This window comes from Macrosteles quadrilineatus, unplaced genomic scaffold, assembly GCF_028750875.1.
Source record: "Macrosteles quadrilineatus isolate MER2022 unplaced genomic scaffold, UCM_ALF_1.0 Scaffold_1__1_contigs__length_201487025, whole genome shotgun sequence".
In the NCBI taxonomy this organism is placed as follows: domain Eukaryota; kingdom Metazoa; phylum Arthropoda; class Insecta; order Hemiptera; family Cicadellidae; genus Macrosteles; species Macrosteles quadrilineatus.
The window spans coordinates 31205413-31218969 of record NW_026542594.1 but is presented as its reverse complement, the minus strand read 5'-3'; the positions used below and the strand labels follow the sequence as shown (position 1 = coordinate 31218969).

Sequence of the window (13557 nt, the reverse complement as noted above, 5' to 3'; positions counted from 1 at the left end):
GTACACTATCCCTTAAACACTGCAGTACTCTATTTTCGCAATGCAGCTTTATAAGGTATAGTAATTTTATTGTGAGGTGATACTGTCCCGTTATGCAAATGCAGTTTTCAATGTAGTAGATAGAACCAATATGAACGCCTCTTAATTATAGAGGGTGGGTGGTCTTCTAATTTTGTAACTCTGTAATTTAAGGCGACCTGAATGTTGTTTAGTAAACCTGTTAAAAGCAAATAAAATTATCTTCGCTTGTGCAATTAATGTCCATTATAATGAAAATCACTCCGTTCGATGGGAGTGCAATTAAAAAGTACATAAATCTATTGCTATAATACAGGTTGGCTTCCTACCATTTCCACGGACTATGACCAACATTGACATTGGTGTCCTCATTATGCTCTGAATCTCCTTTATTGGGCTAGTGTTATACTATTACCTCAATTTGACAGGACTCTTGTTTCTCTGTGTCCTCAGTTGTGTTAGTGATGACGATAGGTCCAGTATCCTCTGAATCTCGTATATTGGGTTAGTGTTATACAATTACCTCAGGTTTGACAGGACTCTTGTTTCTCTGTGTCCTCAGTTGTGTTAGTGATGACGATAGGTCCAGTATCCTCTGAATCTCGTATATTGGGTTAGTGTTATACAATTACCTCAGGTTTGACAGGACTCTTGTTTCTCTGTGTCCTCAGTTGTGTTAGTGATGACGATAGGTCCAGTATCCTCTGAATCTCGTATATTGGGTTAGTGTTATACAATTACCTCAGGTTTGACAGGACTCTTGTTTCTCTGTGTCCTCAGTTGTGTTAGTGATGACGATAGGTCCAGTATCCTCTGAATCTCGTATATTGGGTTAGTGTTATACAATTACCTCAGGTTTGACAGGACTCTTGTTTCTCTGTGTCCTCAGTTGTGTTGGTGGTGACGAAGGTCCAGTATCCTCTGAATCTCGTATATTGGGTTAGTGTTATACAATTACCTCAGGTTTGACAGGACTCTTGTTTCTCTGTGTCCTCAGTTGTGTTGGTGGTGACGATAGGTCGAGTATCCTCTGAATCTCGTATATTGGGTTAGGGTTATACAATTACCTCAGGTTTGACAGGACTCTTGTTTCTCTGTGTCCTCAGTTGTGTTAGTGATGACGATAGGTCCAGTATCCTCTGAATCTCCTATATTGGGTTAGTGTTATACAATTACCTCAGTTTGACAGGACTCTTGTTTCTCTGTGTCCTCAGACGTGTTGGTGGTGACGATAGGTCGAGTATCCTCTGAATCTCGTATATTGGGTTAGTGTTATACAATTACCTCAGGTTTGACAGGACTCTTGTTTCTCTGTGTCCTCAGTTGTGATGGTGGTGACGATAGGTCGAGTATCCTCTGAATCTCGTATATTGGGTTAGTGTTATACAATTACCTCAGGTTTGACAGGACTCTTGTTTCTCTGTGTCCTCAGTTGTGATGGTGGTGACGAAAGGTCCAGTATCCTCTGAATCTCCTATATTGGGCTAGTGTTATAAAATTACCTCAGATCGGCAGGACTCTTGTTTCTCTGTGTCCTCAGTTGTGTTGGTGGTGACGATAGGTCCAGTGTCATCTGAATCTCCTATATTGGGCTAGTGTTATACAATTACCTCAGATCGGCAGGACTCTTGTTTCTCTGTGTCCTCAGTTGTGTTGGTGGTGACGATAGGTCCAGTATCCTCTGAATCTCGTATATTGGGTTAGTGTTATACAATTACCTCAGGTTTGACAGGACTCTTGTTTCTCTGTGTCCTCAGTTGTGTTAGTGATGACGATAGGTCCAGTATCCTCTGAATCTCCTATATTGGGTTAGGGTTATACAATTACCTCAGGTTTGACAGGACTCTTGTTTCTCTGTGTCCTCAGTTGTGTTAGTGATGACGATAGGTCCAGTATCCTCTGAATCTCCTATATTGGGTTAGGGTTATACAATTACCTCAGGTTTGACAGGACTCTTGTTTCTCTGTGTCCTCAGTTGTGTTAGTGATGACGATAGGTCCAGTATCCTCTGAATCTCGTATATTGGGTTAGGGTTATACAATTACCTCAGGTTTGACAGGACTCTTGTTTCTCTGTGTCCTCAGTTGTGTTAGTGATGACGATAGGTCCAGTATCCTCTGAATCTCCTATATTGGGTTAGGGTTATACAATTACCTCAGGTTTGACAGGACTCTTGTTTCTCTGTGTCCTCAGTTGTGTTAGTGATGACGATAGGTCCAGTATCCTCTGAATCTCGTATATTGGGTTAGGGTTATACAATTACCTCAGGTTTGACAGGACTCTTGTTTCTCTGTGTCCTCAGTTGTGTTGGTGGTGACGATAGGTCGAGTATCCTCTGAATCTCGTATATTGGGTTAGTGTTATACAATTACCTCAGGTTTGACAGGACTCTTGTTTCTCTGTGTCCTCAGTTGTGATGGTGGTGACGATAGGTCCAGTATCCTCTGAATCTCCTATATTGGGCTAGTGTTATAAAATTACCTCAGATCGGCAGGACTCTTGTTTCTCTGTGTCCTCAGTTGTGTTGGTGGTGACGATAGGTCCAGTGTCATCTGAATCTCCTATATTGGGCTAGTGTTATACAATTACCTCAGATCGGCAGGACTCTTGTTTCTCTGTGTCCTCAGTTGTGTTGGTGGTGACGATAGGTCCAGTGTCATCTGAATCTCTGTTGTGACTTTGAATTAGAGTTCATAATAAGCACACATTTGAAGAAACTGTTTTATTGAAAATTGTTATGATTAACTATAATAAAGTAAAATGTAAACATTGAAAAACAATTATCATCTGTCTTGACCTTATTTGAATTATTAACTAAATCATATGAAGTCAAGATAGAATAAAAGATATGACAGTCTTCCCCACTAATTAAGAACAATCTTTTTTAATCAAATCTGGTAGTCTCTAAATCTTGAGGGAATGTGACGCTTACGCTGTGGTCTGGCGTTGGTATTATCAGCTTGCTCACGATGTGGTATGACATTCTCAGCTTGAGCTCTTTCTGCTGGAGATTGTTCTTCTGGTTGCCTTGGTTCTGGAGCTGCAACTGGATCTGGATTCCTATGTATTTCTGGTCGTCTTAGAATTCTGGGAACATCAAACAACTGCGTTGGTCCGAATGTAACATTTTTCGTTTTTGGACTCTGTACCAGCGTTGGGCGTAGTTGATTGATCGATTGATGTGCCTCTTCAGGATTCTATCAGATGAGTCGAGAACTACGAGATAGTGTCTTTTCCCAAGCCTCTTCTTTACTTGACCAAACTGCCATATGTTTTTATTATTGATGAAAAGTTTGACCTGTAGACTTGTTTTTTAGATCTTTTACAATTCTTGATAAGTCTGGATCATTTTCTGTTTCACTCCTTATTGTTGAAGCGGTTATGTGTTCATCTGACATCTCGAAAATCATTTGTTCGTATACTTGGTTGACTTCATTGGCAATGATTTCATCAACAGTCGAATTTACTTGCTGAAGTGGAGCTCTTGAGAGGCAGTCAACATTTTCATTTTCCTTGCCAGGTTTGAATTTTAATGTGTAGTTGAACCCGGATAAGTAAGATGCATATCGGAGTAAACGTCCTGATGTCATTTGAGGGAGTGCTTTGTTGTGCTGGAAAATCCGTGAAATGGGTGCATTGTCAGTTACTAGTGTGAAGTGAGTCCCAAAAAGGTAATAGTAGAAATGTGACACGCCAAAAATAATAGCGAGGCTTTCACGGTCTAATTGACTGTAATTTCTTTCAGAAACTGTAAGAGAACGAGAAGCATATGCAATGGGCTTTTCTTCTCCTTCTGTGACATGACTAAGCACGGCTGCAAGTCCTGTAGGGCTGGCGTCTGTAGTTAGTACTAGAGGGAGAGCCGGATCGAAAGGTACGAGAACTCGATCACTGCAGAGCTCTGATTTGATTTGTAAAAATGCTGCTTCACAGGATGAATTCCATTCCCATTTCATATTTTTCTGTAACAGACGTCGCAGAGGATATGTGATAGTTGAAGCATCAGGGATGAAATGTGAGTAGTACGACACAAGTCCGAGTAGACGTTTGACCTCTTCAGTATTGGACGGGCGAGGCATCTGTTGGACTGCTTGAATTTTCGTTGGAGATTTACTAATTTTGTTGAACTCTACGACTCGTCCTAAATACTCAATTTTTTCTTGAAAAAATGAGCATTTGTTTCTGTTGACATGTAAATTGTAATCAGAGAGTCTCTGTAGACAGGCTTGTAAATTTTCACTGCATTCTTCAATGGTCGAACCATGCACAATAATGTCATCAAAATATGCTTCTGTCTTACGTAACCCCTTTAAGATCTGAGAGAGTATGCGGTTGAATTCTGATGGTGCAGTTTTGATGCCAAAACTGAGTCTATGTACTCTATAAGTACCTCTGTGAGTCGTCATTGTCTGTATCATGCTAGATTCTTCATCCACCTGGAGATGTAAATAGGCTTTGTAGAGGTCAAGTTTGCAAAAGTATTTTGAATTGCGCAAACTGTCAATAACATCATCAATACGCCTTATAGGATGATTTGCTTGAATTAGACGCTCGTTGACACCGCATTTGTAATCGACGCAGAGGCGGACACCACCGTCTGGTTTAGGAATGACAACCAGTGGCGATCCCCAATCGCTGGCCTCCACGGGTGAAATGATCCCTTCATTTTCCAGTGTGTCCAATTCCTTGTTCACTCGGTCGGTTAAAGCATGTGGGACATTTCGTTCCTTAACAAAAATAGGTTTTGCACCATTTCGAAGCTGTAATGACACTTTGAAGTCTGGAACGCATCCAATTTTCTCTTCAAAAATGTTGGAAAAAGACTGAAAGATTTCTTCAGGAGACTGGATTCTTTTGATTTGGGAAATTTGAGTGCTTTGATTTGTGTCTTCATTCAATTTGTTCAGTTCGATTCCTAGGGCTCTTATCCATTGACGTCCCAAGAGTGCTTCGTGTCCTGTTGGAACAATGTGGAGTTCCTCTTTGACGCAACGTCCACAGTAAGTAACATTTATTTTCACTTTCCCTTCAGGTTTGATAATATTACCTGAGTAAGTTCTGAAAGCAATGTTAGTTGTTTCCAATGGAATGTCCAATTTGAGTTTGTCGAAATCATTTTTAGCTAGAAGTGAGAATTTTGCTCCTGTGTCTACTTCGAATTGTTGTGGTTTACCATTGAGATTAACTGTGATCATGTATTTGTCTGAATCGTTATTTACTTCAAACAGATCTAGTAACTTCGGGCTTGAATTGACATTAGTTACTTTATTTAGTCCGTAATCAGAAAATTTCGATGTAGACTCTGTAGGAGAACAGCACTGGATGTAGTTGGCTGCACTGGGAGAATTGATTTTCTTCTGTTCTGCGATAAGGGTCGAAATGCACACTTTAGATATGTGTCCTTGCTTGTTACATTTGTTGCACTTGAGCTTAGATTTGTCGGTGCGGCACTCGGATGCTTGGTGATTGTCTTTTCCACACCTGGAGCAAAGATTACCAATTCCAAGAGATTTCAGATCTGGACGTTTTCGAGAGCGTGAGGAGTGACCCTGTTGCTGTCTGGAAGGTCGATTACCGGTTTGGAATTGAGATTTCCTTGCTTTATGTGAAACTTTATTCACATCGTCACATATATTGAAATTTGCATTACTTGAATGTGAACGTTTAGACAGTTCCCTGGATTCAATTTTTGATGCTTCGAGGGCGATTGCTCTGGTAAGGATTCCTTCAAAAGTAGTTTCAGTTGACTGTAGAATTTGTTCTCGTAGCCAGTCATCTCGCAAACCTCGAATAAACTGGGCTCTCAGGAAAACTTCGGCAATTGAAACTGTCTGGTCACATGAACACTTGACAGAAAATTCACACTCAGCAATATCACGTTGTAGGGAAGCTACGAATTCTGTTATTGATTGGTGTTCTTTTTGAAATACATTTAGAAAATAGTGTTGAGATACTACAACGTTCTTCTTAGGAATCAATAACTGCTTGAATGCTGTGATAAGCTCATCATAGTTGAGACTTTTCAATTGTTTCTCGGGGCCTAGAAAAGAATTTCTATTGTTATAATGATCACTGCCGATAGAGATGCACAGTAGCTGTCCAATCTTAGTTGAGTCTGTTAGGCCTTTCATGGTGTAATAGTTTTCAAAACGTTCTAGGTAACATGTAAATTTTTCTTTCTTTGGATCATAGTTTTCAAAAGGAGCCACATTTGAGTAGTTGACCCGAGGTATCTCAGTCTCTTGATCATTCTGTTTTAAGACAGTTTCTAATACTTCTTTAATAAACTTGTTCTGGTTTTCTTGCTGTTGTCTTTGTTGTTCTTGAAAGATAGTAAGGAATTGATTGAACTGATCTGCATTCATTTGGAATACAAAATAATTTGAACACAAATTCTGAAAAATTTAGTAATCTTACATGTAATAATTCTGTTTTTCCTTCGTCGCCAAATAATTGTTGTGACTTTGAATTAGAGTTCATAATAAGCACACATTTGAAGAAACTGTTTTATTGAAAATTGTTATGATTAACTATAATAAAGTAAAATGTAAACATTGAAAAACAATTATCATCTGTCTTGACCTTATTTGAATTATTAACTAAATCATATGAAGTCAAGATAGACTAAAAGATATGACAATCTCCTATATTGGGCTAGTGTTATACAATTACCGCAGTTTGACAGGACTCTTGTTTCTCTGTGTCCTCAGTTGTGTTGGTGATGACGATAGGTCGAGTATCCTCTGAATCTCGTATATTGGGTTAGTGTTATACAATTACCTCAGGTTTGACAGGACTCTTGTTTCTCTGTGTCCTCAGTTGTGATGGTGGTGACGATAGGTCCAGTATCCTCTGAATCTCCTATATTGGGCTAGTGTTATAAAATTACCTCAGATCGGCAAGACTCTTGTTTCTTTGTGTCCTCAGTTGTGTTGGTGGTGACGATAGGTCCAGTATCCTCTGAATCTCCTATATTGGGTTAGTGTTATAAAATTACCTTAGATCGGCAGGACTCTTGTTTCTCTGTGTCCTCAGTTGTGTTGGTGGTGACGATAGGTCCAGTATCCTCTGAATCTCCTATATCGGGCTAGTGTTATAAAATTACCTCAGATCGGCAAGACTCTTGTTTCTTTGTGTCCTCAGTTGTGTTGGTGGTGACGATAGGTCCAGTGTCATCTGAATCTCCTATATTGGGCTAGTGTTATACAATTACCTCAGTTTGACAGGACTCTTGTTTCTCTGTGTCCTCAGTTGTGTTGGTGGTGACGATAGGTCCAGTATCCTCTGAATCTCCTATATTGGGCTAGTGTTATAAAATTACCTCAGATTGGCAGGACTCTTGTTTCTCTGTGTCCTCAGACGTGTTGGTGGTGACGATAGGTCCAGTGTCCTCTGAATCTCCTATATTGGGCTAGTGTATACAATTACCTCAGATTCGCAGGACTCTTGTTTCTCTGTGTCTTCAGACGTGTTGGTGGTGACGATAGGTCCAGTGTCCTCTGAATCTCCTATATTGGGCTAGTGTTATACAATTACCTCAGTTTGACAGGACTCTTGTTTCTCTGTGTCCTCAGACGTGTTGGTGGTGACGATAGGTCCAGTGTCCTCTGAATCTCCTATATTGGGCTAGTGTTATACAATTACCTCAGTTTGACAGGACTCTTGTTTCTCTGTGTCCTCAGTTGTGTTGGTGGTAACGATAGGTCCAGTGTCATCTGAATCTCCTATATTGGGCTAGTGTTATACAATTACCTCAGTTTGACAGGACTCTTGTTTCTCTGTGTCCTCAGACGTGTTGGTGGTGACGATAGGTCCAGTATCCTCTGAATCTCCTATATTGGGCTAGTGTTATACAATTACCTCAGTTTGACAGGACTCTTGTTTCTCTGTGTCCTCAGACGTGTTGGTGGTGACGATAGGTCCAGTATCCTCTGAATCTCCTATATTGGGTTAGTGTTATACAATTACCTCAGTTTGACAGGACTCTTGTTTCTCTGTGTCCTCAGACGTGTTGGTGGTGACGATAGGTCCAGTGTCCTCTGAATCTCCTATATTGGGCTAGTGTTATACAATTACCTCAGTTTGACAGGACTCTTGTTTCTCTGTGTCCTCAGACGTGTTGGTGGTGACGATAGGTCGAGTATCCTCTGAATCTCGTATATTGGGTTAGTGTTATACAATTACCTCAGTTTGACAGGACTCTTGTTTCTCTGTGTCCTCAGTTGTGTTGGTGGTGACGATAGGACCAGTATCCTCCACAACTTTGCCATCCTCCAACACCACCTGCCTTTTCACCCGAGTTTCTATTTGCCTCTTTGTCGTCAGTTCCACCTTTTTCTTCGTCACCCATTCTTCTGCAATTACAAAGATAAAGATAATTAGTTATAATAGCTTATTGCAGAAACATTTTGTTGGTGATATTATGTATCGATTCCATAACAAATAATACTACTCTTATATTTGCAATTATATGTTTATTTTTTTTCGTGTTGTACTAAACCATTTGTTTTGTCATTTCAGATTTTTTTTTTTATTTTTAGAAATCGTCCTTGATATTACAATTGTAAGTGAATCGGACACAGTTACAACGACCATTTAATCAGCCACATTATTATTTTCTGAGTCCTCCTTCAGTTGTCGAGCATGATAATGCAATTATTTCCGATTAAAAGCTTAAAAAGGCTATCAAATTTACATCACTAGCTATACAATTATTATATTACTATATTATTTACTAGCTGTAACCCGCGGGCTTTGCCCCGTTTAACTTCTTAATTTTCAAGATTATCTCGTTCGCATGGCTCAATCACGTCCTGGTTGAAGTTTGTTCGCTACGCTCACTCACCTTTAGGTTGGAGCTCGTTCGCTACGCTCACTCACCTTTAGGTTGGAGCTCGTTCGCTGCGCTCACTTGCCTTCAGGTTAGCTCGTTCGCTACGCTAACTCGCCTCCAGGTTGAAGTTCGTTCGCTACCCTCACTCACCTTTTGGTTGCAAATTAGCTGTTGTCATCGGGGCGCCCGTATTGCGCCAGAGAGTCCAGGTAGCAGGCCCGTACTGCGCCAGCACTATAATCTACCACCCAAAATCAGACCTGTACTGCGCCAGAGCGGCTTTTTCTTTGTAATAATAGTTCTGAGAGAAACTGCCCTATTAATGAGTCTGAGAGTTCATTTAGCGTTATATAAACACTCTGTGACTTATCCTACTAATATTATATAACTAAACTATTATATATCCTAATATATTATATAATATATATATAACAAAGTCGTTTTAGTTCAACAGTTTGTAACTTGAGACCGGCTGGATCGATTTTAATGATTTCTGATTTGTTGGATTCGAGCTTGATTCGAAGTTGATTTTTCAGAGCCAGATAATTAATTTAGTTTCCTCAATGCTGTTAGGCAACTTAGATTTCTTTTGGAACCCGAAAAGTTCCACTTATTAATTTATGCTAGGCCATGATGGTCATGGCTCTATTACATAGCAAAATCCCATTAGTTATTGGAAGAATTTGAACCTGGGACCTTGCGGACTAAAGCCCCGCGCTTTGCCACGATATCATCCCTCACATAAAGATATTCAGAGCGAATTAAACAAATCAGTAGGGAAATATTTTTTCCGTTAATTTCGCAACATATCTAAGCGTTTAAACTATTCAATAAATAGCTTAATTTTATCCAGCTTTTTTGTCTGATGGATCAGATTTTTCGAAAATTTACTAGCAACTGGCCTAATACTCAACTAGTCTTACTCAACTTAAAAATTTTAAAAAAATGGTAAAATTTGACTAATGCCACAACAAACCTTAAGAGGATTGAACCACTTCCCCTTCTACGCATTCTTTATTCTTTTAGTTATTGCATAAAAAATGCCCCCGGCGTAAATAAGACACAATTGACCGAAAGTCTACTTATAATAATTACATGTTAAATTCAGGCAAGATAGGAGAACCCTCATATATACTCTCTTGAGCACTAGGGTCTCACCAGTAAGGAATATTTTACTTTTCTATATTTGTTCACAAGTGTGCAGTTATCATAGTACCGCGTAGGTGTGTGTATGTTTTGCCTCTCAATTTATTCCAAATCCACCTCCTTATTTCACATTTGTATTAATCTCTTTACAAAAAATTTTCCTTAACGTCGTGACGACAATGTCTTTAGTTTTAAACACATCTATCTATCTATATATACAGGGTGTCCATAAAAAACGTTTCAGGACTTTGGGAAATGAATCCCCATACTAAAAGGAAGAAAAAAGTTTATGGGAAGGTATGTCCGAAAATGCATATTAACCCAGATATCTGCCATTTTGTTTTTTATACAAAAATATTTTTAACTGTGAAGTTTTTTATCCGATGATTATGAAATTTAGTAAACATGTTAACATAAACAATACCTATAATAGAAAAAATAACAAAGTTGATCCGATTGTAAATGTCAAAATGGCGGCCGTTTAATTTTTTCTAACTTAAATAACTCAAAAACGGCTAATTCTATGAAAAAAAGTCAAGAATACTTTTTATGAATTTTTAATTTTCTATTAAACAATACCAAGATCAAAAAGATCGGACAAAAGATAACTGAAATATAAGGTTTTTTGTGTAAAAATAAGGCAAAAAATAAGGGTTCCCCGACTAACTTTGCCTTATTTTTACACAAAAAACCTTATATTTCAGTTATCTTTTGTCCGATCTTTTTGATCTTGGTATCGTTTGATAGGAAATTAAAAATGCTAAAAAAAGTATTCTTGACATTTTTTTGTAAAATTAGCCGTTTTTGAGTTACTTAAGTTATAAAAATTCAAACGGCCGCCATTTTGAAATTTACAATCGGAAAACTTTTCTATTATAGGTCTTGTGTATGTTAACACATGTTTACCAAATTTCATAATCATCGGATAAAAAAACTTCACAGATAAAAATATGTTTGTATAAAAAACAAAATGGCGGATATCTGGGTTAATATGCATTTTCGGACATACCTTCCCATAAACTTTTTTCTTCCTTTTAGTATGGGGATTCATTTCCCAAAGTCCTGAAACGTTTTTTATGGACACCCTGTATAATTCTGTAAGACCAAATTTTTACCAGAAAATTGAGGACGTCTGGTAAGTCGCAGAAACGTGGGAGGGGCCTTAAATAAAAGGTCTTGACCCCAGGGACTCGGAAAAAATAGCAGAATCCCCATAAAGTTACCAGAAAACGAGATATAACGTAAAATATCCACCATAAGAAATGCATGGTGACTGAAAAACGTCTGCATTCTATCAGCTGTTACTTATTTATTTGCAATGTTTACATTTATTCCGAAAGTCAATGTTGGTAAATAATGTTTCAAAATGAATTGTGTTTAATTTTTTTTGTTTTCCGTTTTATAATGACTAATGAGTGAAGTAACTAGACAGGGTAGGGGAAGACTTGCAAGACGTGGAAGAGTGTCCAGGAATTCAACAGACTTAAGAAATGCCAAAGAGAACGTCATGTAGGGCCTAATTGTGAAAGAAATCCAGAAGCTGTTTTACAACCTGTCTTTAGAAGAACGCTGGAAAATGAGTTGAGTGTTGTTTCTCACAATCTATGTCCTCTTAAAGCACTTGCATGTATTGTGGCGCATTTAACTTCGCAGAGGAGGCCACAAATGGACATTTCAACGCATGTTGCCACAATGGACATGCCACAACCACAGTAAATGACGAACTAAAATAACTGTTTTTACATGATTCGAAAATAATAAAAACATAAGGCAATACAACAGTACAATGGCTTTTGCGTCGCTTTGCGCTACACAAAAAGAGATTCCGGGAAATGGGCCTTACTGTCAGGGACACCACTATTAAACTACTACACTAAAAAAATTAAACTATTAAACTACACTATCAAAGATTTATCATTGTTAGTCAACATTGCTCAGATTTTAGTTGTTGTTCTTGTTGTCTTGTCAAGTTCTCTCATTAAGTAGATTCTAAGCCCCTTTGCGTGTTTGGCTTGACCCTTAGTTATAGGAACATTGAGTAAGCATTATATAAAAAAATAATTGTAAATTGGTTTGTTTGGACCGTTGGAAGCAAAATAAAATAAAATAAACATTTTGTTGCATTTGTCGTGTTAAATATGTGTTGTAAAGTTTAAATTTACCATAGAAAAGCAACTCAAGTGTTATTAACATGCTTACTGGAAGGCGTTTGAAAATAGCATTATTAAAATACGAAACACAATTGTTACAATTTTAACTGCTGAAATGCAGGTCTAATGTAAACTTAATATAAATGCTGTAAATATATAAAACATCACAGACTATTATGGCATAGTCCAATGGTCTATTGGCTGTGATAACATTCAATATTGTATTTTTAGGCTACGCATGAATGGTTATGCAAGGAGGTAAAATTTGACTTCTGAAAGTTGTGTGAATGTTAATTCATTTAATACAATAATTATATCAGTATTATCTGTAATAAAATTGAGGATTAAAGTTAATGTAACTCACCTAAGGTTCAGTTCAGAAATGTGTTGCTTTCAAATTTACATTATTAGTCAAGTTTTCAACACTTCCATCGATGCTGCAGTTTTGGTGTGAATATTCTTAGCAACTCTCAACATACGTACACAAACATGAAATAATAAAAGTGTATTAGGGTTTACTCAAATTGAGAAAATGTTTCATTTCATATTTCTATAAATATATATATCTTCGTTTCTGTCAGTTTTAAGCTAATGCATATTAATTGAATCCTTATTGACCACATCAATCTTTAGATGGCAATTTGTAAGGGTAGCTAATTCCTAAACTAGCCGCCAGAGATATACCCCAATGCCATCTGGTGGTAAACCCCTGAACTATTGAAGGCCCAATGTAAACAAAGCAATATTTTGCATTGTGAGAGCTCTGTTTTATACAAGTTATACAATTTAAACAAACTTCTGCTATCGTTTATATAAATTTTAAAAGCTACTTAACTTTTTACTATTATATTTATTAAACTCATAAGAAGTTTTTTTTACTAAAATACATAAAATGTAAGTAATTGCATTTGCCTCTCGCAGGGATGTAAGTGAATTAATACATCCATATGAGAGTATGGATAACATTGCTGTGTCCATTCCATTGGTGTGATCGTGGTATCACAAGTGTCAAAAGTATCTTTGCCAAGCTGTGACTCGACTCGAGGAGCGGCTTAAAATTCATAATGATAATTTAGAGAAAATAACATAATATACCGTACGTGTATACTAACTCCTCCAGTCTCTAGTCCAATCCCACTCCTGCGTTAAATCTGAGACAAATCATATTTTATTTTAATTTCTGACGTTTATTTTAGCATTTAAATTTAGTAATCTTTTTCAACAATATTTCCTTTAGAAGTCACAGTTTACATTTATAAAGCATAATTTCCCCAACTCGTAACATATTACAACTGAAGGTAATATGAAAGATTCGGAAGTAAACATATCACACACATTAGTCGACCTCTTATGTCTCAATGAGATATCCTTTGACAATATAATGCAAACGTTTAACCGGAAATTTTCTCT

At 37.6% G+C, this 13557-nt stretch overlaps 1 protein-coding gene across 3 annotated transcripts in view; it reads right to left on the bottom strand.

Moving 5' to 3' along the window:
• LOC128981962 (uncharacterized) overlaps window positions 1-13557 on the bottom strand; it is a 206328-nt gene that overhangs the window by 76617 nt on the left and 116154 nt on the right. For 2 of the 3 annotated variants that reach the window (XM_054400977.1, XM_054400972.1), the window contains one exon: window positions 8203-8372. In XM_054400977.1, coding sequence (XP_054256952.1) covers window positions 8203-8372 — 170 coding nt within the window. Of the gene's footprint in view, window positions 1-7231; window positions 7297-8202; window positions 8373-13557 lie in introns of those variants that run through there. The other variant, XM_054400987.1, reaches the window with a different exon arrangement.